General features: G+C 37.8%; 1 protein-coding gene across 2 annotated transcripts in view; it reads right to left on the bottom strand.

Annotated features, from left to right (window-relative positions):
- Positions 1–21254, bottom strand: part of KIDINS220 (kinase D interacting substrate 220) — a 69524-nt gene extending 48270 nt beyond the window's left edge. For both annotated transcript variants that reach the window (XM_081941322.1, XM_081941321.1), the window contains exons 1-8: positions 21007–21254; positions 6271–6410; positions 5510–5608; positions 4237–4335; positions 3144–3242; positions 1029–1130; positions 549–647; positions 20–217 (exon numbers count right to left, since the gene is read on the bottom strand). In XM_081941322.1, coding sequence (XP_081797448.1) covers positions 20–217; positions 549–647; positions 1029–1130; positions 3144–3242; positions 4237–4335; positions 5510–5608; positions 6271–6378 — 804 coding nt within the window. In that variant the 5' untranslated portion in view covers positions 6379–6410; positions 21007–21254. The remainder of the gene's footprint in view (positions 1–19; positions 218–548; positions 648–1028; positions 1131–3143; positions 3243–4236; positions 4336–5509; positions 5609–6270; positions 6411–21006) is intronic.
- Positions 21255–26682: the final 5428 nt, after the last annotated feature.

Below are 26682 nucleotides of genomic sequence, written 5' to 3'. Positions count from 1 at the left end.
CACACAAATACATACTCACTCGATCAGGAATATTCACGTAAGTTCCTGCATCTAGGAGATCTTGCACAATTTCTATGTGTCCCTCCTTTGAAGCAATCATCAAAGCTGTATTTCCATCTTTATCTGTTAAGTTCACATTTGGATTTCTTTTCAGGATTTCTTTCACTGAATCTGTAAAGCCACCTTTTACTGCTACAATCAGTGCAGTCATAGAATTCTGTGAGAGAATAAAATACACTTACTAACATTAATCAGTATATTTTCTTCTAATGTATTCATTTCTTTAATGCCAAATGTAAACATATTGTATTTTTCTATTTTTTTTTTTTTTACAAATGCTTTATTTTGACAAAACAAAGAAGCCTGTGTTTGACATGAACATCAAACCTTCACTATTCAGTTCTTGGCATTTACTTCCCTGATGTGTTGTATGTCTAGACTTACTTGATAACCAAGGGAACTTATAAACTGAATACAATTAATAAATATGTTGCTTTTGATTAGAAATATATATTTAGCTATTTTTTAAAAAAATGAGTTATACTCACAGCTCCTTCCTGATCCACATCTGCTCCCATCTGCAACAAATACTTTACACAGTCCAGATGTCCTTTTCTTGCTGCCCAGATCAATGGTGTAGTACCATACTGGTAGAAAAAAATACATATTTTATACCACTGATAAACTATAGTTTGACTGATAAATGCTGCTTCAAATACAGATATAAATATTAAATATATATATAACTGGCGAGTGGGCAGAGATGAGACATTGTTATTAAGAGCAGGATTTTAGGACGAAGATTAAAATATTTACATGATGCAAAAATGCAGCATACAATCTCATTACCACAATTTTTATAGGAAGCTAAAAGAACTACAAATCTGACTCTCCTCCAGCATAATTAATGTATACCTATATTATATATAATGTACATATATAGATAATAGATAGGGGAAGGAGGGAGGGAGGGAGGGAGGAAGATGAATGGTAGCGTTCCAATCTTAAGCAAATGCTTTCAATTTTACCTTGTCAGAGCAGTTGACTTTACCTCCATGTTCCAGCAACAGTTGTACTATACGAGAATGGCCTCGACCTGCTGCCCAAATTATTGGATACACACTATATTGCTAAAAGAAAAACAATTGAAAACAGTAAGAATAAAATGCTATTGGCTCACCTCAGTTTTCAGGCTCACTTCAGTTATCAGGTATGAGTCTGATAATTCAGTATATTAGAAATAAAACGAAAAATAAAATGATTTCTTCTTAACAAAAGTTCACTTAATCATGATAGCTGATATTAGGAAAAAAGTACAGCAATATATTTTCATTAATAATAGCAATTAAATAGCAATATTCTGTCTCTATTGACAGAACCAAATTTGTACATGTTTTTCAAGCACCGCTAAAAATACAGTTAATCTACATGGAACAAGAACTCTTGAGCAAGTTCTCATCTGGTTAACCAACATTTGTTTTAATGTCGTTGAAAGCAGCAAAACATGGCTGAGTGTGCCTTTTTTATATACCGTATTTTTCGGAGTATAAGACGTACCAGAGTATAAGACACACCAAGGTTTTGAAGAGGGATAGAGGGAGAGAAAGAGAAATAGGTAGGTAGGTAGGTAGGTAGAGGGATAGAAAGAAATAGAAATAGAGAGAGAGAGAAATACAGTAGATAGGGAGAGAGGAAGAGAGAGTAGGTAGGTAGGTAGAGGGATAAAGAGAGAAATAGAGAGAGAGAGAAATACAGTAGATAGGGAGAGAGGAAGAGAGAGTAGGTAGGTAGGTAGAGGGATAAAGAGAGAAATAGAGAGAGAGAGAAATACAGTAGATAGGGAGGGGGGAGAGAGAGTAGGTAGGTAGGTAGGTAGATAGGTAGATAGAGGGATAGAGAGAGAGAAATACAGTAGGTAGGTGGGGAGAGAGAGAGTAGGTAGGTAGGTAGATGTTTCCAGGTGTATTTATCCATGTGCTGGAGAAGGAAATCGCTGACAGACCTTAAGACTTTGTTCCTGCTGGCACAGCACTTGATCAATGCAATTCTCATCAGTTAAAGAGCTTTCCAAAAGAAAAAAAAGTTTTTGCATTCTGCAAACCGAAAAATGGCCCGTTTTTTGCAAAAACAGGCCTTTCTTTCAAATAAAAGGCATGAATAGCCTTGGGGGGGCTTGCAGAGTACTGGGGGGTTGGGGGGGCCAAAAAAGCAAAAAAACGGCCCGTTTTTCGTCAAAACAATTGCATGCAAAGCCTTATGGAGGCTTATAGAGTGCTGCTGGGCGCTAGGGGGGCAAAAAACGGCCCATTTTTTGCTTATTTCTGCCCTCCACAGCCCCCAGCAACTCTCTGAAAGCCTTCATAAGACTATGCACGGCCATTTTGATGAAGGGGCGGGGCTTCGGGAGGCAAAAAATGCTGTATTCGATGTATAAGGTGCACCCAGATTTTCAGCCTCTTTTTTGAGGAAAAAGGGTGCTTCTTATACTCCGAAAAATATGGTCTTATACTCCGAAAAATATGGTAGTTGAAAATTTCTATTATGAGGAGTCTCAGTGCTTTATGAGCTTGGTTGTTTTCTTGAAGACATTTCTGGACTAGTTAATACCATCGTCTATAAATATTCACTTTTATCAAAAATAATTTCTATTATCTTGAATCAATTCTGCAATTATGTTAAATTAAAATTATTGTTTTAAAGGGCAGCGAGACATTTTTAAAAGCATTATAGTTGGTCCTTGTTAACAACTATCTCATTTGGCAATCATTCATATTTACAATTGTGAGGAAAAGGAACTTTATGACCTATCCTTGCATTTTCAACCTTCACAGGCCTGTAAAGCAAAGGAAAGCTGAAGCAAGATCATAAGCACAATTGCAATTTCACTTGGCGATCACTTTGCTTAATTGGGAGTTGCCAGTCCCAATTGTAGTCATTAAACAAGGCCTATCGATAGTCTTTTATGGGAAAATATTAATTTTACACAAACTAAAAATGACTAGTGCTAGACTAATGGCCAACAGAAGACTTTCTACCTCACATTCTATAATTATCTGAATAATATCATTCAATATAAACAATTCCAAGTGCAAATTGATATAATGTTAATGTTTGACTACAAAAAAGGGGGAAAATGAACTTACTATACCAGTGATGTTTGGGTTTGCTCCTTTTTCAAGAAGCAGTTCAGCTACTTCAGTAGAGCCTTTGTAGCATGCCCACATAAGGGCTGTCCACCCACCCTAAAACCATAAAACAGAAAATTATAGCATTCCTACAATTAAACAAAGGACTAAGCTACATAATTGCTGAATTATCTTCAAGACACCAATATATATTCATTTCCAAAGGAACACAAAAAGTGTTATGTTGCAACAAAAACAAAGTCCTAAGGTTCTTAAAGAATAATAAATGTCTTATTGTGTAAGATTTGGGATCCATTTCATCAGAAGCATAGAGCATTACCCTCACTTATGATATCTATATAAGTACAGCTGCGCATATAGACATGCCAACGTGCACAACGCTTCCACCCAATCAAACTCAGTCTTGACTTTTCTACACACTATGTGACCTTTTTTTTACACACACTGATAGTAAACAAGACAGAAAGGAAATACATGTAACAATGAGGCAAAGGAAAGTGAAATGCAAGAAGTATAGATTTTATTCATATGGGGTTATTCTCTGAACTGTTACTGTTGGACAGTGCACTTGTAAATTTCCTTTGAAATTCTCTTACTCAATTAGCAAATGCATTCTATTATGTAAAACATCTATATGATCTTCTGGCATTACATTCCAAGAAAGACAATCACCTAACACTATTTATAACACACCCAAATTGAGTTCTAACATCATAATTAAAATGAGCTAAATAGCATACAGGTAGTTCTCAAGTGGTGACAGCAATTGGGACCGGGACTGCCATCATTAACAGTGCAGTTGGAAAGTGCAATATCATGAGTACATCACTTGGCAATGAGAATCCCAGCAGTCCCAGCTGTCATAGTAACTTTAAGGGTATTCAGCGGAAGGCAGCAGGAATCCCAGGAAGAAGCATACAAGTGGGGTTGGAGAGACCAGGGCATACACTGGAAAGGGCTAGCGCATGAGTTGGGGGAAGGCTTGGAAGGAGGCCTGGTGCAGATTTGCATGAATGCAGGATATAAATCTAACAAATAAAGATACAGGAGAAATAACACTTTGATGTTATCATAAAAGTAAAAAATATACCATGTCTCGATGTTCTAGATTCACATTGCATGCTAAGAGTTCTGACACAATAGCAATATGCCCCTCTTTAGATGCAGAGATAAGAGCTGTCCAGTTATCCTAAAATAAGGCAATCAAAGAAGGAAAATGTCAGTTTTATAAGTACTTAAGAACAAGCTTTCATATGTATTTCATTTATTAAACAAATTTATATAGCTGCTCATATACTAGAAAGAACGTTCAGCTAGCTATAAACAAAATAAAAATGCAATACAGCTTTCTTTTTTTAAAAAAAAAAGTAAGGTTGAGGCCTTAATAATAATTATTAAATTTGAATACCAACTGACTGTCAATGATTTTGGACAGTTCATAACAATCAAAGAAATTACAATAAAACCAATAAAAAAAGAATGTTTTATAAAGGTAAAATTCACATTCATCTATCTGCCTCCCAACTCCATTAATAACTTGGCCACAATGCCTGAGGAAAAAAAACCAATCCTCACTTTTCTCAAGGGCAATCATCCATATCTCCAAGACTAGGATATTCCAAGATAGGATAGGCCAGTGCCATGACACAGAAGGCACACTTCCAAGGACCCATCAGATAACATTGTCTCACTGACGGGGCTCAGAGCATTGCCCACTTCTCCAAATCTATTAGGACAGGCACAGAGGTGAGCTGCTGGCGGTTCGCATTGGTTCAAGCGAACCAGTAGTTAAGATTCTTCGCAGTTCAGCGAACCGGCAAATCCCACCACTGGTTGGCCCTGCCCCCGCTTGTTTTTCAGCCATTTTTTTGGCCAAAAAACTGGCCTGAAAACAATCTGAAAAAAGGCCAAAAAACAGGCAGGGGCAGCGTCAGAGAGTGGTAGGATTAGCCCCAATCTGCTGAATCCTATCTCTGCCTTTGAGGCATGTGGCCAGGAGGCGGGGCTAAGTGTGATGAATGATGTCACCCACACAGTCACATAACCAACCAGCCACACGTACCCAGTCAGAGAACCGGTTGTTAAGTTATTCAAGTCCCACCACTGGACAGGCAGAAGCCACAATCAAGATTGTTCTAGCTGAATTAACTCCCTTAAACTATTAAGCTTTAACAAAAACGATTTGCAGACACGATATCATACTTTATTTACTGTAACAAACAATAGGATGGAATGGCACAGTCTTATCTGTTGTATATTTTGTGTTCACAGGTCTGATTTAAAGATACATAAAGGCTAATGGCAAATTAAATGTACTGGAGGAGAGATAAAGTATAAACCAGAATAAGCTTCTTAGTACTTACTGAATCTTCCAGGTTACAATTGGCACCTTTCTTTATCAGTTCTTGGACAATTTCTAAATTGCCTTGCTCTGCAGCTAGCATCAAAGGAGTCTGACCATTCTGCAATATAAAGAAAAAGAAAATACATGTAGGAAAAAGCTAATTAAGAGGCAAGCTAACAATTCTTATAGCAGAAAGCCATGTAGTATTCAAGGTTTACTTAGAGACTGAAGCATATCTCCTAAAACAGTAGGAAAAAAAACAACACAACAGGTAGTTCTCATTTTATAATCCTAACTGGGACCAGCAACTTTGACACTAAGCAAAGTTAAGCAAAACATCAAATGACCCAGGGCCAGGGGTGGGTTCCCGCTGCTGCTGCTGCCAATTCACTCAGGGACGCGCTGTGCCCGCTTGATGCACATGCAGAATACTAAGGAATACTTCTGTGCATGCACAGAAGCAAAAAACAAGATGGCGGCTCCATCGTTCAGGGGCGTGGCAGGCTGAGTTACTACTTACTCGGCCAAACCGATCCAAACCGATAGGAACCCACCTCTGAAATAACCACACTGGCTTACAATGGAGGTTAGCTACAGACTAGCAAAAATGTAATCTGACCATGTCAACATCTCACATTTAAAGATCACAAATTAATTGCTCTGAAATGGTGAACATAATGAACATCAGCAATTTGCCATGCTTCCACAGCCTCTGATAGTTTTTAAAAACTAGTCAAAACTGGATAATTTTCAAAGTTTTTACTTCACAGTTTATCATACCTCATCCCTTTCATCCACATCTTTGCACTTCTCAAGAAATGCTTTCAAAGCAGAAATATTTTCTTCTTCCACGTAAGTCACCAAACTCTGAGACATCAGATTAGCCATCCTAAGTGGTCAGTTTCCACAATGGCAGTTATCTATATAAACAGAAGGAACCATTTTAATGTGTCAGTAACATACTGAAAGAGTCGGATGATAAAGTGATTTCATGTCTATCACTAGAAAAAAAAATTCTGTTATATCTGTATACAGATAATGTTCAAGGTACTCAGCTTTTTAGTGTTGTAATAATAAAGAAATGGTTAAAAATGAATTACAAACAAAATTTCTGCACATGTAAAACATTTATTTGGTATTTTGATACAGCAATAGCAATTTATCTTTAAAATGTCTTACTTTATTATACCACAGCTTTAGTTTACATCTAATAGTAATAAAGAAACTGATGCCGGCTTCCGGGTTGCTTCTTGGCGCCGACGGCAGGCTTTTTTTTGAGCTTGTCAGATCAATAGGCAGTAGAGGTGTTTTTTTACGATCTTTAACACCTTGGACACTCTTAGATTCTTGGAATTTATGAGGGAGAGATTCAGCTGTCGGGTTGAGCCTCTCGTGTAGCCTCCAGAAGGATTTATAGCCTCTGGAGTGCGACGAGGTGTGCCCCCCCTTGCAGTTCTTGCATTCTCCTGTCTTTTTGATAACCTCTGCTAACTAGCAGAGCCAGTCGCCGGGAACAGCCTTAACTTCTAACAACATCTCAACATCTCAACATCTCAAGAAGGAAGGAAGGAAGGAAGACTTTTGCAAGTATTTTAAGTCTTAACTGGGGGAAAAAAATCTTTTTAAAAAAGAACGCTACTGCTGAGTTTGAGAGGCGTGGGCTTAGAACAAAGGATTCAAAATGGTGTTGATTTATAGCTGAAAACCTACAGAAAACGAAAGCTAATTACTTGCTGATAGCCGGGGCAGTAAAGGCGGAACGGCTGAAACTACCCTAACTATTAACAATCTTTAAGCCAGTTTACATAACCTGAACTACTTAAATGTCAACGTTTTAACATCGAGCAACTTAGAAAGAAACATTTGCAAGTATTAATTTATAGCCGAATACCTAAGGAAAACGAAAGTTAACTGAATGGTGATAGCTAGAGGTGGCTGAAAGAATTATTAACAACTTTAAAGTTAGTTTATACAATTTGATCTATTTGGAGGAGTATTTTGTGAGAAAGTGGTGTTTTTTTGTTTTTTTTTGTTGTTAAACATGGCAACGGAACATAAGCTGGCTTCCCTAGGTGCTACAATAAATTACCAGGATTTGAAGGACTTTATAAGAGAAGAAAATGCTTTTTTAGGCAAAGAAATTAAGGAGGTTAAAGAAATGGTTCAGGATACCATTAAAAAACATGATCAGCTTGCTAAAAACCTACACACTATAGCCGCAGGTTTGTCAGAAATTGTTCTTAAGGTGGACAGTAAAGTTGAACATCTGGCTTTGGATTTGGAAACTAAAATGAAGGAAACGGATTTGAAATTTGTTGAAATGGAGGGGAATATGCAAAGGATGGATAAGGAGATTATTATGATGCAATTCAGATCTATGGAGTATGCTGTCAGACTGAGGGGTATCAGAGAAAACCCTAGAGAGGATTTAAGAAAAGCTTGTGCTGATGCTTTGGCCACGTTATTAAAAATCGAGGATTCTTCTGAGATTTCTGCTAGGATTGACAAAATTTACAGAGTAAATTCACGTATAGCATCACAAAGGCAACTACCAAGTGATGTTGTGATATACTTTACTGAGAGAAATTTTAGAAATGATATCTTGCAGATCTCCTTTTATTCATCTCTTCAAATAGATGGAAAAATTATTGGAGTTTTTAAAGAGTTACCTCCAGCGATGTTAAAGCTCAGAAGGGATTTTGGATTTTTGGTAGCGGAATTGAAGAAGAGAAAGATACAGTATAGATGGGATGTCCCAATTGGTGTTATATTCAGTTACGAAGGGGTGAGGTACCGTCTGAATACAATAGACAAAGCTAGCGACTTTTATTATGGAATACTCAAGAAAAATGCAACCCCCCCCCACGTACATCTACACCAACACCAGTAGATTTGGATGTCTTAGAGCAGAGGATGTTTGAGAAAGAGACAGAAGAACAAAGAATGCAGACACAAAAAGAGAAGGAGGTGAAGGGTGCTGTAGGTGGAGTGGACCCCTCTGGATCTTTGTTGAGTTCCTTCTTGGAAGAAGGACCGTCTAAGTCTCTCACTGAAATGCCGATACTTAAACCTGTCGAACAACGTATTACTAGATCCACGACTAGACAAATGCTAGAATCTCACAAGCGCGTCGACCCCCAAACACAATGTGCTAAGAAAGAAGTTAAGAAGCAAACCGGAGCCATGGGAGGAGCAGGGCCGAAGATTAGTCTTGTGGAGAGAGATCTTCAGCAAATGCTTTCAACGCTCCAGACCAGATCTAAAGATGCTTAAGCTATTATCTTGGAACGTGAACGGAATGAACTCCCCACAAAAAAGGAAAAAAATATTTTATTATTTTAAGCAATTTAATAATGATGTTGTTTGCCTTCAAGAGACTCATATTAGGCTGCAAGACCAGAAGTATTTAGTGAATTCAAAACTGGGAACATCTTATGCTGCCTCTGATTTGGTAAAGAAAAATGGTGTGGTGATATATATAAATAAAAGATTTTCAACTAAAGTTATAGAGGCGGATGACGCTGGTAGATATATAGCAATTCAATTTGATACAGACTTTGGTCCTATTTTGGTGCTAGGAATATATGCTCCAAATCAACGCCAAGAAAGCTTTTATAAGATGCTCCATTTAAAAATTTTAGACTGGAACTTTAAGAGTATTCTAATAATGGGAGACTGGAATGGAGTGATTTCTCCAAGGATAGATAAGAGTACAAAGACTAAATTCACTACCAAATTACCAAAGGCTTTTTTTGATTTACAAGATGACTTGAAATTAAAAGATGTTTGGAGGACACAACACCTAAATGAGATGGATTTTTCTTTCTACTCAGATAGACATAAATCCTTTTCAAGGATTGATTTCTTTTTGTTAACACCGGATCTACTTCCTAAAGCTAAGAAATCCAAGATTTTCGCCAGGACACTTACCGATCATAGTCCGGTGTGGTTACAAATTGAATTAGGGAAGAGGCCAAGAAGGTCTTGGAGAGTAAATGAAAATTTATTTAGATACGAAAAAAATGTTGATGAACTTAAAAAACACATGAAGGAATTTTTCAGTTTTAACATGAATAAGGGTACTCCCATTGAAACAGTTTGGGATGCAAGTAAAGCTTATATGCGTGGGGTCCTGATACATATGAACTTTAAACATAAGCAAGTTAGACAGAAAAGGAGAATGGAATTGGAAGATGAAATAAAAAGCAAGGAACAGCTGCTTATAACAAACCCGAATGACCAGGCGCTCCAGATGGCGCTAAAGCTGTTGAAAGATCAATTTCAGATGCTTATAGCAGAACAAACAGCAACTAACTTACAATTTGCTAAACATAACACCTTTGCTAAGGCTAATAAACCTGATAGGTGGTTGGCTTATACTTTGAGAAGGAATATGAATGACAGAATTATTGATAAAATTGAGTATCGAGGGAAGACGGTATATCAACAAAGAGTTGATTAAAAAATCATTTGTGGACTATTATACTAAGCTATATGTACAGGATAATATACAGAACAAGTCAATAGATGATTTTTTGGAAGGAAAAAGGGTTGCTAAAATTTCTGTGCTTCAAAAGGCAAATCTGGAACGTCTGATAACTGCTGATGAGATCACTTTAGTTATAAAAAACTTAAATTAGCTAAGGCTCCAGGGACTGATGGTTTGACTGCAATGTATTATAAAACTTTACAACTGGAAATGATTGAATATCTTACACAACTATTTTGTAATATACAACAAGGAAGTAAAATACCCTCCTCATGGAAAGCGGCTTTTATCTCATTGATACCTAAAGATAAAGAGGGCCCTAAGAAACCAGAGGATTACAGGCCGATATCTCTTCTGAACACAGATTATAAAATATTTGCTAAGGTACTAGCCAACAGATTGATGCCGGTTATTCAAGAGATTATTCATCATGATCAAGCAGGATTTATTGAAGGCAGACATATGAAGGAGAATGTAAGGCAACTCATAGACTTAATTGACTATCTTGATAAGAATAAGCAGATCTCTGCAGTGCTGGTTTTCTTGGATGCAGAGAAGGCCTTCGATCGAGTGAATTGGAACTTTCTAACCAAGACTTTGGAAAAGATGGATATGGGACCACGATTGCGGCAGGCGATTGGAGCAATTTATCAGCAACAAAATGCACAACTTATTATTAATGGAAATTTGTCAACAACTTTCGAGATACAAAAAGGCACAAGACAAGGTTGCCCATTATCCCCATTGTTATTTATTTTAACTTTGGAAGTCTTGTTGAACGCAATTCGGGACTCAAAATCCTTAGATGGCATAGCTATCAGACAAAAGGAATACAGAACTAGAGCATTCGCCGATGATCTGGTTGTTACCCTTTCACATCCTTTGAAATCAATAATCCAGATGAAAAATATCATAGTAGAATTTGGCATGGTGTCTGGGTTTAGACTAAATCAAAACAAAACAAAAATGATGGTTAAAAACATGACAGAGACTCAAAGAAAGAGACTTGTAAGTTTAGCAGGTTTTGAAATAGTTTCTAAAGTCAAATATTTAGGAATACAAATTTCAGAATCAAATACAAAACTTTTCGTAAATAACTATGAAGTGTTGTGGCAAAAGATACAGAAAGATCTTGAAGCGTGGAAAAAGTTACAATTGTCTTTGCTTGGAAGGATCTCAGCAATTAAAATGAACATTCTACCTAGATTTATCTTTCTATTCCAGATGATTCCGGTGCTTAAATCAGATAAAACCTTGTTAAATTGGCAAACAACATTAAATACATTTGTTTGGAAGGAGAAAAAACCGAGAGTAAAGATGAAGATTATGCAAGATACTCGTGAAAGAGGCGGCCTCAGACTCCCAAACCTTCGATTGTATTATGAAGCTGCGGTACTAACGCATGTAGCAGATTGGTTTGGGAAAACAAAAATGGAATTGCTGAATATAGAAGGCCATGATCTTGTTCTGGGATGGCATGCATATCTTTTTTATGAAGACAGGGTGGATAAAGTGTTTAACAACCATGTTCTCCGAAGTGCCTTGATGAGAATATGGAAGAAGCACCGGCCCAATTGGGATTATAAAATACCGCTTTGGTTGGATCTTGCAGACACCATGGGGATTATGAATATTAAGTCACTCGGGGGTTGTTTATATAAAGATGTGCTTATCGCTGATGGGGACGAATGGAAGTTAAAAACTTTGGAACAGCTGTTGGAAGAAGGAATTACTTTAAATTGGTTACATTACATACAGCTACAGAAGAGATGGGAAGAAGATCGCAGGGTTGGTTTTATGGATAAAGAAGTGGAACTGATTAAGCAGATAAAAGAGACTGGCCCAAAACAAGTTAAAAGAATATATAATGTACTGTTAGAAAGAGACTCAGAAAGTGAATTGGTTAAGGATTGTATGATTAAATGGGCTCAGAATTTTGGTGAAGTGGTTATGTTGGAAACGTGGGAAAAAAATATGGGTTCAGAATGTTAAATTTACACAGTCACAGAATTTAAGGGAGAACTTTTATAAAATGTTTTACAGATGGTATTTAGATCCTAAAAAATTATCATGCATGTACCCAAATGTTCAACCAAAATGTTGGAGATGCGGGTGTCTAGATGCTACCTTTTTTCATGTATGGTGGACTTGTAACAAGGTTAAAGCTTTTTGGATAAAAATATGGTGGGTTATGCAGAATGTATTTAAGAAAAGAATACAATTCACTCCGCAAATGTTTTTATTGGGTATAGCTAAGGATTTCACCAAAGGGGAAACAAAATTGGCCTTGTATATGGTCACAGCAGCTAGGTTGTTGATTGCGCAACATTGGAAAAAAGATTTTTTACCGACAATTGATCAATGGATTCAGAAGGTGGCGGGGTTCGCCGAAATGGCAAAAATTTCAGCTTTCTTAAAAGCTCAGAAACAGGAGGATTATACACAGGAATGGGCAAAATGGATTGATTATATACAGAATAAATACCAGACTAGGAGTTATTATGTAGCCTTTAGGTAAGAATGTTTAGATTGATAGATGATCAGAGTAAATAATATATGGGATGTTTGGAATTGTTAGAGTGGTATACAGCGGAAGTCAGGGGGGTGGGTTTGTGTGGGAGGTGGGGGAGGGTTAGGGTGGAGGGTGGGGCAATATATATGTATGAATAAATTAGAAGATGGGATTAACGAAATATTGTTATTTTAGGAGAAATTTATATTAAGAGTTATAGATGTTAAATTAGCTTAGAAAATGGGATCAATGTGTTATTATTAATCTAAGAGAAATTTATATTGTGTTTGTTGGGAGGAGAGGGGTTACAATACGAGTAATTTACTTTAAGACGGGGGGAGGGGAGGGGGCAAAGTATTTGGTATAATATTTGAATGTGAATTTTTGCGGGGGGGTTGGGGGGGTATAGCATTTGTATGAGATTTACATTATATGGCGGGGGGGATGAAAAGGGGGAAAATCTGTTTGTACAAAACTCTTTTAATAAAAAAGAAAAAAGAAACTGATGCCCAATGAATAAATATTTCCTTTAACCATGCATTTATCAGCACTGCAGTATTTTGGATTGTCATAGCTCAAAAATATACACTAGAAGAGACCACTTAGAAAGAAGATATATATATCTTTATATATATATATATAAATCTTTATATATATATATATATCTTTATATTTATATATATAAAATTTATTTCAAAAAAAGATCAACAATATGACAATTCAACAGAGGTCATCTGTTACTATTTGAAATGACAAATAAACCCATGCATACCACAACCAATGTGCAATCCCCTCATACTTTTAAGAGTTTGTCTTTAGTCTCTCTAGTAGAAATGTTGAGACTGAAAGATGTTGAGACTCCAGAAAGAATACAGAGAAGAGCAACAAAGATAATTAGGGGACTGGATGCTAAAACATACAAAGAACAGTTGCAGGAACTGGGTATGTCTAGTTTAATTAAAAGAAAGATTAGGGGTGACATGATAGCAGTCTTCCAATATCTCAGGGGCTGCCACAAAGAAGAGGGAGCCAAGCTATTCTCCAAAGCACCTGAAGACAAGACAAGACAAGAAGCAATGGGTGGAAACTAATCAAGGAGAGAAGCAACTTAGAACTGAGGAGAAATTTCCTAACAGTTAGAACAATTAACCAGTAGAACAGTTTGCCTCCAGAAGTTATGAATTCTCCTTTAAAGAAGAGATTGGACAACCATTTGTCTGAAGTGGTATATGGTTTCTTGCCTGAACAGGGGGTTGGACTAGAAGACCTCCAAGGTCCTTCCAACTCTGTTATTCTATTCTATTCTGTTCAAATATAGACTGGGTCTCCAACTTTTTATTTCCAACAGTGGGACAGATAGACCTAAGAGATTAAATGTTCACCTTCCCTTTATCTACCTAATTGTGCACAAAAAATCTGAAGACCATGACCACCACCAAAGCAAATATATATTTTTATAATTATGTAATTTGTCATAACTATCTTAGTTTCCTTAGAAAATCAATTTGAGATATTTTGTCTGAAAGAATACATTTTAAAAAGCACATGGGAAAAAGTGATAAAGCTACATAGAGCAATACAGAAAGAATTAATAAAGGCATACAAGTACAGAAAATTCAGCTGCTGAGGCTGTATTTCATGCAAAGTGGTATATGTAAATATAATAATTACCACCTAACACAAGTAAACCTCACTGCTCAGTGGAATTAATTTATGCCTTTACAGAATTTTCATCATGAAGCCTTTATACTCCAACTTTCCCATTGGCATACAAAATTGTTTGGGTAACATATTGTACGTATTTATCCTGCTTAATTTACAGCTTGCAATTAGATTAAACAAGTGATCATTAGTAATCAAACTTTGCTGATGAAAGATTGTGAAAATGTATTATTACCATGTAAATAAGGAAACTAGTAGTATTAGCTATAAATAAAACAGAGACTGGAATTCTCACCTATATTCCAATTCAATATACCTTAATATTATTCATCATGAAGTTAGGAGGAAATATTTCCATTGCATAAAGATATGCTAATAGACTTTGTAAAAACCAGGGAAAAAGACATGTGGAAAAGCAATATTCCCTTCATGTTACCTTTCATAACTTGTCTTTCCTTCTCAACTAAAATGCATTCCACATTTTACAATATTAACATAAGTGCACTCTGTTGCAACATTTTTAAATAAAATTTAAATTCAAAAAAACCTCGCGAGTTCAACTCATGGGTTTTTTTACAAGGGGATTCACTGGACGAAAGGCCGAGGAACGCAATGGACCTGGAAAGGTAAGAGGCGTGCCTTGCTCCTCCCACCCACCTGCCACCCCTCGCTAAAGGGATGGCAGGGAAGGGAATCATGCAGGCTGCCTTTACCAGTGGGGCGAGGTGGGCGGTGTTGGGCCGCGAGGCGCACCTCTTACCTTTCCAGGTCCATCGCATTCCTGGCCATTGTGTCCAGGGAAACCCCCGATTATAAAAACCCCTTCTCGCGACTTCAAGAAGTTTGATTGAACTCACGAGGTTTTTTTTTACCAGCGGCTTCCCTGAACGCAATGGCGAGGAACGCGATGGAGCTGGAAAGGTAAAAGGCACGTCTTGCTTCTCACCTGCCCCAGAAAATAATAACCCCTCCCCTATAATAAGGCCAAGGCCATATTTCGTGGGGCAAAAGAAAATAAGAACCTGTCTTATTTTGGGGAAAACACGGTATTATAAAGATTACTTGCAGTAAGACTATCTCACAGAATGTACACAGAAGTGAGTGGTTAGATATCCTAGCATTAATAATGAATGCTAATATAACTCTTTGAAAAATCAGTTCTGAGTAAAAAGTTAAAAATAATAAAAAAGAAGGGACTGAATAAAATATTTCCTGCAGGTCACCAGACAGAACTTCCTAAAAACATGGATGACTATTAGATTTGTAGATACGGCAAATTAATGAAGCTGGAAAAAAATACATTCCAATATATTACTCATATTAATTCAAATAATTCCTATAAGTACTTCCTCAATGATGCTACACAGATATGTTCATGAAGTCCCTAGCAAATTAACTCAATTGAAATGACTTTTTCAAAAAAATTAATGCGTCAGTGTAGGGTAGTGGTTAAGGTCTTGGGACTGACGCTAAAGCTCCTGAATGAAAAGGATAATTCTTTATTATTAAAAAGTCAGTACAGAAACAAAAACTAATTTCTAACTTTTTTAGAAGAGCCATATTGCACCAAACACATAAAGCTGAATCCAGAACTGAAATTGAAAGGTGTTGATAGCAATTTTCTAGATTCCCTACAAAAAAAAGGTTATTTTATGATTTTTGAAATATTTTTACATTCTAAAAATAAGAAAATGGAGTAATATACAGTGTTTTGGTATGACTTTTAGTGATAACTTTAACTGGAAATGGAATGCATTCCTATGTAGACAAAGACTGGATTGATTTTATATGCTACTACATAAGTCTTATTTTTTATTATTTTTTTATCTTTTATTTTAATCACTATAATATATGTCATTTTCAACTGCACATATTATGATTGTATTTTGTTATTCATTATATTTCACCAATATATTTTCAAAACATTAAAATGTAACTTTCAGATTCTTCCTTTCTCTGAAGCTTGGGACACCAGAGAAGTACTGTATGGAAAATAGCCTGGATCACTGGCAACAATGCACATCTACCGGTAGGTATCATAAAGATATACAAAAACCTACAAAACCTAAACCTACTAGAAAATCAAAGTAAAATTATAAGCAAACAACAAAGCACATTTGGCATCTGTTATAAAACTCATTTTTATTCAAGAACTTTTAACCTACTGCAAATAACAGATCATAGCTTGTTATTTTGCAAGAAGGTTCTTGTGATGCAACCTATAATTAAGAAAAATGCATACATCCATTTTTTATACTTTGGTAGCAAGCTATATCATGTAGTTATATCCCTCTGTAATATTCTATGTATGCCACATCCTGGAGTTTGACAGTCAAAAACAAAAGCTACATATGCTGTAGCATTATTTTACTGATTACCTGTCAGGCAGGACAAAAATAGCTGAGGATACACAAGGAAAATCAACTTTTAAACTCCCTAGAAGTGTTAATGAACTATCTTAGGACAGTATTGAATGAACTGAACCGTAGCTTTCATTCTATATTCAAAAGTTGACAACATATGTTCAAGTTTCTAGTAAGATGCGCCTTCCCATTCCTGAAAAAAAGTTAGGAAAATGGCAGACAAAAAAAAGTGGGGGTCCCCACCAGGGGTGGGTTGCTCCCAGTTCAACCAGGTTCATCTGAACCGGTAGTGGCATTCAGGCCTGGGTCACAGAACCATCAGTGACCCAGGCCTGCCACGCCCCCAAAACGGTTCCCTCACCGCTGCTGGGCCGCTGCCATGTTATTTTCTAGTGACTGCGCATGCGCAATTCACTATAAATTGTTCATTTACAATGAACAGCGTACGCATGCGTTGTGCACGCGTTGCAAACCAGTAGTAAAATCGGCAGCAATCAACCCCTGGTCTCCACTAGTATTCAATTCTGTTGTTGATCAGTGCAGTCTGCGAAGTATTTGAAAGCATGTGGCCTTCGCCAAAAAAAAAATACAGTCCATCTCTACTTTAACCTCAATGAAAATCTACAAGATTAAACATACTTATTTAGCAGAACTCATGGTGAATTCTGCACTTCTTAGGATTTTCTAGATGTGCACACTTAAAGTGCTATTCTTAGGAATTCAACTTCTGGTCAAAACAAAGCTCATGATTTTCCTATAATTGTTTGATAACATTTGATGGCTAATCTCATACACTATTTTCTTCTCAATTTGGGTTTTTTCATACATGAAGCATTAATCAGCTGCATTCTAATATCAACCTTTTCATACTATCATGTCCAATATGAATGTAACAATATAAAAGTTTTCACACAAAACTTGTCCAGTTATTTCTTTAACATTATTATTTAAAGAGTAAGAGCGTTTTCACATAAAGTGTTAACTTATAGGCTCAAGAGATAAAGATGCCTTTTATATGACAAAATTTACTACCTAATGAGACTTTAAGCCTGCAGAATGTTAAATAAGAAAAAGTCCATAGAATAGACTACATATATTGGCTGTATTTTAGCACAGTGCACAAAGAACTCACTCCTGAGTTTATTTTAGCAATTGTCACTTTTCAAGGTGTTCTTTTATTGTTTTTTCTACAGTGTATTAGTATTACCTATCTTCAGGAAATGGTGGATAAAGCTTCCAAAGAGAAATGGAAGGTATTCCTATGTAGACAATGTTAGCAACACAGCAGTTTTAAATAAGAGTACTTAAGACTACAGCAACTGTATCCATATATCCCAAGTTTAGCAATGGTTCTGACAACATATACAGTACTGTCCCACAGAAGCTAACCAAAACTCTTTCAGTTAAAACAATTGATTAAAAAACAATTTACACTCTTTATTATTCCACAGTAAAGATTTTATCTTTTCTAATTTATTTTTTATTTATTTTATTTATTTATTTACTGAGCGCTTATAGACCGCCCCCTCTCCCGAAAGGGACTCGGGGCGGTGTACAGTCCATACAAGAAATACATCATATAAAAACTAAATAATTGAACAGTTAAAATTGTTAAATAGGAAGATAGATATGGAGGAGGTTAAAAAGAAGGTAAAAAAGAACTGTACAGCTGAGTAAATATAAATATAGATTTAAAACCCCTAAAAATATCCCATAAAATTACATTTAAAAACAATTCCCCTAAAATACCAGTTAAGAAATATGTCTGCCAGGAGGTAACAGTTATGATTATGCCAGGCCAGCCAATCGGAACAGGTGAGTCTTCAATTTTTGTAGGAAGGAGCGGAAGTCAGTGGTGGTTCTAATGTCGGGGGGGAGGTCATTCCAGAGGGTTGGGCCCATCACAGAGAAGGCCCTACTCCTTGGCGCCGTCCGTTGGCATTGCCTAGTGGACGGCACCAGGAGAAGTCCCTCCCTGTGAGAGCGAATTGGCCGCAGGGATGTGTGTGGCAGGATGCGATCCCGCAAGTAACTAGGTCCTGTGCCATGGAGCGCTTTAAAGATGGTGATCAAGATCTTGAAACGCACCCGAAAAACCACAGGCAGCCAGTGCAGCTCGCGCAGGAGAGGTGTTACGTGGGAGTACCTAGTACTCCCCATGACAGCCCACGCGGCTGCGTTCTGGACTAGCTGCAGTCTTCGGGCGCGTCCCAAGGGGAGCCCCATGTAGAGAGATGTCTGAATATTTTTTAATATTCAGAATTAATTTTGTTGAAATCTATTAGATCAGCTTTTGGGCTCAATGTGTTTTTTTAATATTCTCACAAAATAATTTATATAAGAGAAACATTTGTCTTCTGTATTAATTTTAATATTTTACAGATAAAATGCTGTGAAACTAATGTTATCCATTAATACAGCTACAATTACAAAAAAAATCCCTCATTACATTATTACCAACCTTTGACTTTACTGCAAACAAGTGGAAAGATTACATAAAGGTATAGTTATTAAATAGACAATCAAGGATGCAAGGGAATTAGGTTCGCTGAAAAGAAAGAAAGATTAACTGTAATTGAATATATGATGTACAATGAAAGTGAGGTACTTAGTTATATTAGACGGAAATTTTGTGATTCTATACGCAATTGAAAATATGGATGCACAAACACTTGTAACCAAACGACATGCTGTATGTAATGAATGAGAATTTTTTATGTTGTCTTTTATGTTTAAAAAAAATAGAATTTTACTACACTTAAACAACACTTTGTTTACCACTTAGACAAGTTCAATAATTAACACTTGTTTATTACACAGAACCACAAAGTAGGCTAGAAAAATATCTACTTAGACAGTCTGATTATTTACACAACATATTTATTCATGGGTTCCTTAATTAATAATTTTTGTTTGATTTACAAGACACAATGAGCCATAAACATCACTGAGTTCACAAACAACATATAGTTGTGGTTCAAATGTGTTCTGTACAAATAAACACATCACTAAATCCAGGTAAATTGACTCTTGTCCACATCTGGAGGGCCCCATATTGGTAAATACAACTTTATCTGGTAAGCAACTCTGTCTCTCTGTCTCTCTCTCTCTCTCTCTCTCTGCCTGCAAATATTAACATTTCCAAACAATTTTAAAAATGTCAAAAATAATTTTAACAAGTGCACCAATATTAAGTAGCAAAATTCTTCAATTTACTCATTATTTCAATTTATTCATTGCGGTTGAGGAGCGCTCAATATCCTTCTTTGCTTCATTTGAACTCAAAAGGGCATGCCATTTCAAATCCTTTCAAATATTCCAACTCTGCCACCTTGCAAAATAAAGGGAGCCACATATATTCTTGCCAGGTTTCATAGACAGTTATGTCATCCTAATGTAGCCAGTGTGCATTTATCACTAAGTGCTCTTTGCAAAGCAAGAAAGTATGCTGGCCTATTATGACTATCAGATTTTAATGAAAATACCAACAGTTTTATTGGTTATTGGATTGCAAAACAGTTGCCAAATTTAATGAAAATTAAATTTTACAAAGTGCAAAATCCATAGAAATGAAGAAGCCTAGGCCAGATGATGGAACACAGCACATAATGATTCATAACTACAAGGCCACTTAAATCCCTGCTTCAGGACGTTGGATTAAATCTCAAAAAAGTCTATGTGTCCAGGTAGCAAACACACCCAATATTCATTCCTCTTCCTACTGTCTCCCCAACAATCACCCTCTGAGGGTGAGTTGGGCTGAGAGCCAGTGGCTTCAATCAGTTTTCTTGCCTAAGGAGGGACTTAAAACTCAGGGTTTTCCTGATTATAATAACGTAATGCCTTAATAACCGCGCGGGTGTCTGTCTGTCTGTTTCTCGCGCTGTCGCCTATTTTTGTTTTCAACTGCCAAAATGCCAAACTGATTTAACATTATTACGCATTCCGCTCTTCTCCCCTTGGGTATCAAACAAACCCAGACATTTCCCCACGTCTTTCCGTGTTTCTTGCCTTAAGCGAAAACTCATTGAGTCGCCCTTCTCAAGCAACCAGCTCGCGGAAGAACCGGCGGAATCCAAGATAACGGCTATGGATAGACATTATTTTCCCCCCTATTCGCCTCTACGTCACTAGCAGTTAAATGAACAGATTCTATAGCCACCCGCAACCCCGCAACCCAAAGCATCGACTCATTACAAACGTGCGGGAATGCAAGGGGGAAAATTACGCCTCGGAGGAGAGGCGACCACCTGTTCATAGGTCGCTGGGCAGCGGCTTTACACACTGACACACACATACACACACACCACTTCAAATCCCCACCAGTTCCCAACCGCCCGCTTTAGGCTACAACAGCTCGGGAATGAAGGCAGGGAACGAAGGCGGCTGGGAAGCTCCGCTCCCTTTGTCTGACGGTCTGCGACCACCGCCCTCCTCCCCAGCCCCCACTCCCCTTGCCGAGCCGTTTGCTTCGCTTGCACGCCCTTTACCAGCGCAAGGGAGCGGTCGAGGAGGACGAGCGTTTGGAGGAGGACTGTTGACGTGGTGGTGGTGGTGGTAGCAGTACGATAATAGTAGCGGCGGCGGTGGAGCGCTCCGTATCCTTCAACCCAAAGAGACGGTGGCCATCTTCGCCTAGCTGCCGGCCAGGTCACGTGAGGCGCCGGCGCGCGGGCCCGCCCGTCTTGCTCCCCCGCCCTCGAAGGAGGCTAAGGTTCCGGAGCGCGCGCCGAACTAGATTCCACGCTCGCGACACCGGCGGGAACCAATGCTAAAAAAAGGGGGGGGCGGAGCAGGGATCTAAGGGCTCCGCGCCACCCAATTGGCTAAAGAGATCCTACCGTTAATTGACCTGCCACGGCCCAATGGCGGCATTGAAAGCCGTTGAAAAGTCTCGCAGCATCGGGAGAGGGGTGGGGCGGGGTGAAGGAGACGGAGCTGTTTATTGTCGCCTAAAAATCCTGCTCGGCTCCGTCAGGCGTTTCTTCTTGCGGGTGTTATTTATAGGTATGCACGGATACACAACCACGGAGGGCATTGTAAACCGTGGAGCCGAAACAGAATTAGAAATGCCATAGAAATAAGATGTGTTTCAAAGAGGTGCTCAAAGGGGCTTTTTCCAAAAAGTACTCGGTAGTATATGAGATGTTCCTTTTCCCCAAGAATCATATACTGTACTAGCTGGATACCCGTGCTTCCCAACGAAACTGTGTGCAGGCAAAGCAGGAGAAATCCAGTTCACTCTGGTTAAATCCGTTGGCTTAGTGGTGGTTGGTGATTGAAATGCATATGGGAATATCTATCCCTCCTGCAAGCAGTTCCAAAGGTGGAAGGCGTAGACATTTGGTGAGGTACTGGACGTCTAGTACTATAAGGAGCACCAGACTGCTCCTGAGTGAAGGAGTAGAAAGTCTGCCAGTTTGAACTGAGGTAACAGAATGTGAGGCAACTGGCAGTTGGAACAGAATTCTTTTCAGGTGAGGAGGGGAAGTAGAACTCCTTAGCATCAGAGCTTGTTAATTACTGTATAAGAAATACTAATGATCTGATGTTCATTTCAAAAAATCCTTTATTAGCGAGCACCTAGAAGCCAAGAAGAACATACGTGCCAAATTTCAAGTTTGTAGGCTTTACGGTTCTGGAGATTTTGTGATGAGTGAGTAGTATTTGGCTTTTGTATATAGATAGATAAGCCTGAAATCCTATTAGTAGCATCTAATTCATCTTTTGTGTGTTAATTTTCTCACAAATGTGTACACTCAGTTCAAACTTTTAAGAGGAAGGATTAATTACCTTGTTAATCTGCCTTCAGCTGTCCTGGTGGTTCAGGATAGGTACTGTTCCAAATGCAACTTTCGATAAGTTTCCATGCTGCTTTCTTATTTCCACACTTTTACACAGAGTGGCCTTGCCTTATCAAATATCATTGGCTTCACATAACATTCATATCCATTTTGTTATCCTCTTCTGAAATAACTACTGAGATAATCCAGTTGCTGAGATCAATATTATGGCAATTGTCCGATATACCATAGTCAACAGGTATGTTCAACTCATTGCCCACCTTAACTTCTGTATATATTTTATATATGGCAATAAAAACAATTCCTCTTCATTCAACATGGCCCAGGCAAACCAAAAGATTGGGCAATCATGGTCTAGTATGTCACTTGCCTCAACATGAGCATCAGTAAAATTAACAGGCATATCATAAGAATTTATTTCTTGAGTCAAAACACTGTAATCATAGTTTTGCCCAACAGCATCATAATTTAACTCATCTGAAGTTCAACTTCTGGAGACATCCAGATCCAGGAAAGAGTGTATGTGTATATGCTTTTGAGTCAGTTCTTGACTCCTAGTGACTGCTTGGATTAGTCCCTGCAGCTTTTTGTAAAAGTTTTTCAGAAGTGACCTATCCTTGCCTGCTTCCTAGGGCTGAGGAATTTACTAACCCAAGTTCACCTACCTACCTACCTACCATATTTTTTGGAGTATAAGATGCACTGGAGTACAAGACACAGCAAGGTTTTGAAGAGGAAATTTTAAAAAAAGGTTTTGCACTCTGCAAACCTCCCAAAAATGGCCGTTTTTCACCCAAACGGGCCTGTGTTTTTTTTAAAGGGCATTAATAGCCCTTAGGAAGCTTGTAGAATGCTCCTGGGGAGTAGGGGGGCCAAAAACAAGCAAAAAATAGGCCATTTTTCATGAAAACTGGCCCATTTTTTAATCAAAAAGGGGCATGAATAGCTTTTGGGAAACGAGTGCTACTGGGGGGGGGGCAAAAATGGGCTGTTTTTCACTAATTTCTATGCTCCCCAGCCCCCAGGAGCTCTCTGAAAGCCTTCTAAATCTATGCACTGCCATTTTGGTGATGGGGCGGTGTTTCGGGAGGCAAAAAATGCTGTATTCAGTGTATAAGACGCACCCAGATTTTCAGCCTCTTTTTTAAGGGAAAAAGATGCGTCATACTCCAAAAAATACGGTATGTGCCTAGCTTGGGACTAGAACTCAGTGTCTCCCAATTTCTAGCCTTAACCACTAGACCAAATTGGGTCCATCCAGGAAAGAATAATTATTTTGAAAAGCTTCTATCTGGCCTGTATATAGAGGAGCTAAGTTCATAACTAAGTACTAAATGCAGGTTAACACAACACATCAGCATGCTTTGCTCGAACAAATCATAGTATGATTTAACATGATGGTTCTCCTAGCATGTTTGAGGTTCCACAACAAGCTGAAGTGTAAGCTGTTTAATTCATTGAACTCCACTGTATTTGAGCCTAATCTGAGAGCAACTGGTAAAGCTGCATTTGTTGAATACCGATAGTGTTTCCTACAGTTGATGCACTTAGTTCTGGTTTTGTACAATGTACAAAGATGACAGTGTTGATGATGTTATCCATTCAATCATGTCTGACTCTTGGCAATTCTATAGCCCAGGTCTCTCCACATCAGTGTACACAGAACACTACAGCAATTGGGTTATAGAACACAGCGGGGCAAGCTAGTTTGTAGCTTGATATGGAAGAACAGAATGATTATAAAGGAGATTGCTGAAGCTAAATCTTTCTTTTTTCCTGTTTGTTCCATATCCTGTGGGCACATGAAGAAAAAAAATCATTGCAATGTTTTAAATTGTATAAAAATTACAATAAAGGCCCACAAAAATTGAGAGCCAACTATAGCTGAAATGGTACTCCATTTGCAGGATCACTTAACCCAGGCAACTGACTAAATACTTAACATGGTTTTTATCAGATGCGATTAAGCATGTGCTACAAATATATTATCTGAGAACTTCCTGAAATACTTATGTTACATGAGGGAAATGGAGATTGAACAAAGCATTTTTTTTCAGCTAGAGCTGTTATCCATAAAATTTTACTTGGTTGATTTCAAGAAGCTAAGCAGAGTCAAACTTGGTTAGAAGTTGGATGGATAATTACCAAGAAATCTCAAGGCTGTAGCCTAGTCTGGGAAGTTGAAACTGCCCCAAATAGGTAGGTTGAATCTATGTATACAAAAATCACTCTGTTTGTTTGTTTGTGTGTGTGCGTGTGTTCCAGCATAACTCTGGAACACCAAGCAATTTCAATGAAATTTAGTACACAGATAACTTACTCTCTGGAAACAAATACTATAGGGGTAAGACACCCCTAACAGCCCTCAGGGTGGGGGTGTTCCAGCATAACTCTGGAATGCCTGGGCCGCTGAAATGACTTGGTACACAGATGACTTACTCTCTGGAAACAAATACTGTGGGGGTAACACATCCCTAACACCCTTCAGGGTGTGTGGGTGTGTGTCTGTATGTGGGTATTCCAGCATAACTCTGGAACACCTGAGCCGCTGAAATGGAAAGGAATGAATTATATCTATAGTGTCAAATCACAGTACTTTTGACAGTGATAGTGTGCATTTTGGACAGCCCCCTGTGGGGCTGTTAGTGCATATATCATGGACAAGAAGCCACTTCTAAATCAAGATCAGGAAAAAGCATACCAAATGATCATGGATCAGCTAGCAAAACAAGATAGTATCATTTTTCTTGACGCCTCTGGGGAAAAGATTTTTAACTAATTGTCTCTGAAATAAGGGTTCAGGGAAAAGTTGCTCTTGAAATTGCCTCTTCAGGAATTGTGGTGATGTTAATGGAAGGAGGCAGGACAGCCCATTCCGTATTTGCGTTGCCACTTGACATCGCCATTCCTGTCTAATACAGGATTGGGATAAATAAATATCCGGGCAATGCCAGGTTATCAGCCAGTTATTTCCATATTTCTATTGCTGTTGCCAAGAAGCTTACATGGGTGTGTTTGTTAAGTTCCCAGGAGGTGAGCTCACCTTGAAGGGGACTTGAGTTAATAAACAAGTTAAAAGAAGGGTAAGGTTAACTGTATCATCAGAAGCTGGCTGCAGGACTATGTCACTTACTAATAGTCCCTGTGAGTCATCTGTAATGCTAACTGTAAAACCATGACTTAGAATTACTTCATACTGTATATAGAATTAAATATAGAAAGATCTAATTTAAACTCTAGCAGTGAAAAAAGTCTTTTGAGGCTAGATTCAAATTCTAGACAAAAACAGTTTGGTCTAAGAGAGAAGGCTAGAAAACAAGAGACTTTAAAGCCCCGCATAAAAGACAGTTGGGTAACTTTGGGCCAGTCCCTCTTTCAGCCCAACACACCTCACAGGGTTGTTGGAATGTAGGAGGTGGAAGCTATGGTGTAACATTCACTGCCTTGTAAAATAATAAAAGGTGGGCTATAAACAAACAAACAAATCATACAACAGACTATTACTAGCAAGTAGCAATACCGTTAGGTGCTTTGACTCAGCATTATTTAAACCATGGTCCAATTAACTCTAAACAAGCATGTTATATGAATACACCACAAGCTCCTCTACAGAAAGTAGATTTTTGCCCTTAAATAGCATCAGAATTTTATATGCATCTGAATGAGTCTGACTTCTAATCAATGGTGCTAAATTACATGAGCCAAACTCCTCCCACACTATGTTTATTAGCTATTTTACAGTTACTATGAAAATGCTTAAGATTGGTTAATTAGCTCCCGCACTTTTCTTATACTGGCATTAATAAAGATGGCAGAAAGTTTGGCTAGCTGATATTAATTTCCTTCTCAAGGGTTTTACAAAATCTCCATAAACATGGGTTTTAGAGAAATTGATGCTGATTGACACAAACTATTTGCCAAATAGCTAGCAATCATTTGCCATAGCTAAATAAGAATTCAAACTACCTGCATGCCAGAGTTTCAGGCAAGTAAACACAAAGTATTACAGGATTTTTTGAGACAGGTTTGTTTTAAAATAGATGAATTTAGTTGCCATTCAGGAGGTATCAGTAGACATGGGGCACTTTTAAAACAAAAGGGCAGCCAGAACAAACATCTGAGACAATTTGTGACTAAAGTGACTAAACTACCTGCCTTTTAATCATACAGAACATGCATGCAACACAACAAGAACTTTAAATTACATTGCATTATATGAGACCTTTATCTAGCGATAAGGATATACGTAAATAAACAAGGAAAGTATGCAGTAATGAAAGGAAGTGAAAAATATAGCTTGCATGTGACTATTTGGACCCTTTTTATGGCCCCAGAGGCATCTACTGAGTGGACAAAAAAGTG

This window comes from Natrix helvetica (assembly GCF_964273705.1).
Source record: "Natrix helvetica genome assembly, chromosome: 2".
Taxonomy (NCBI): Eukaryota; Metazoa; Chordata; class Lepidosauria; order Squamata; family Natricidae; genus Natrix; species Natrix helvetica.
Note: the sequence above shows the minus strand (reverse complement) of the source record. Positions and strands in the feature narration are given on the sequence as shown.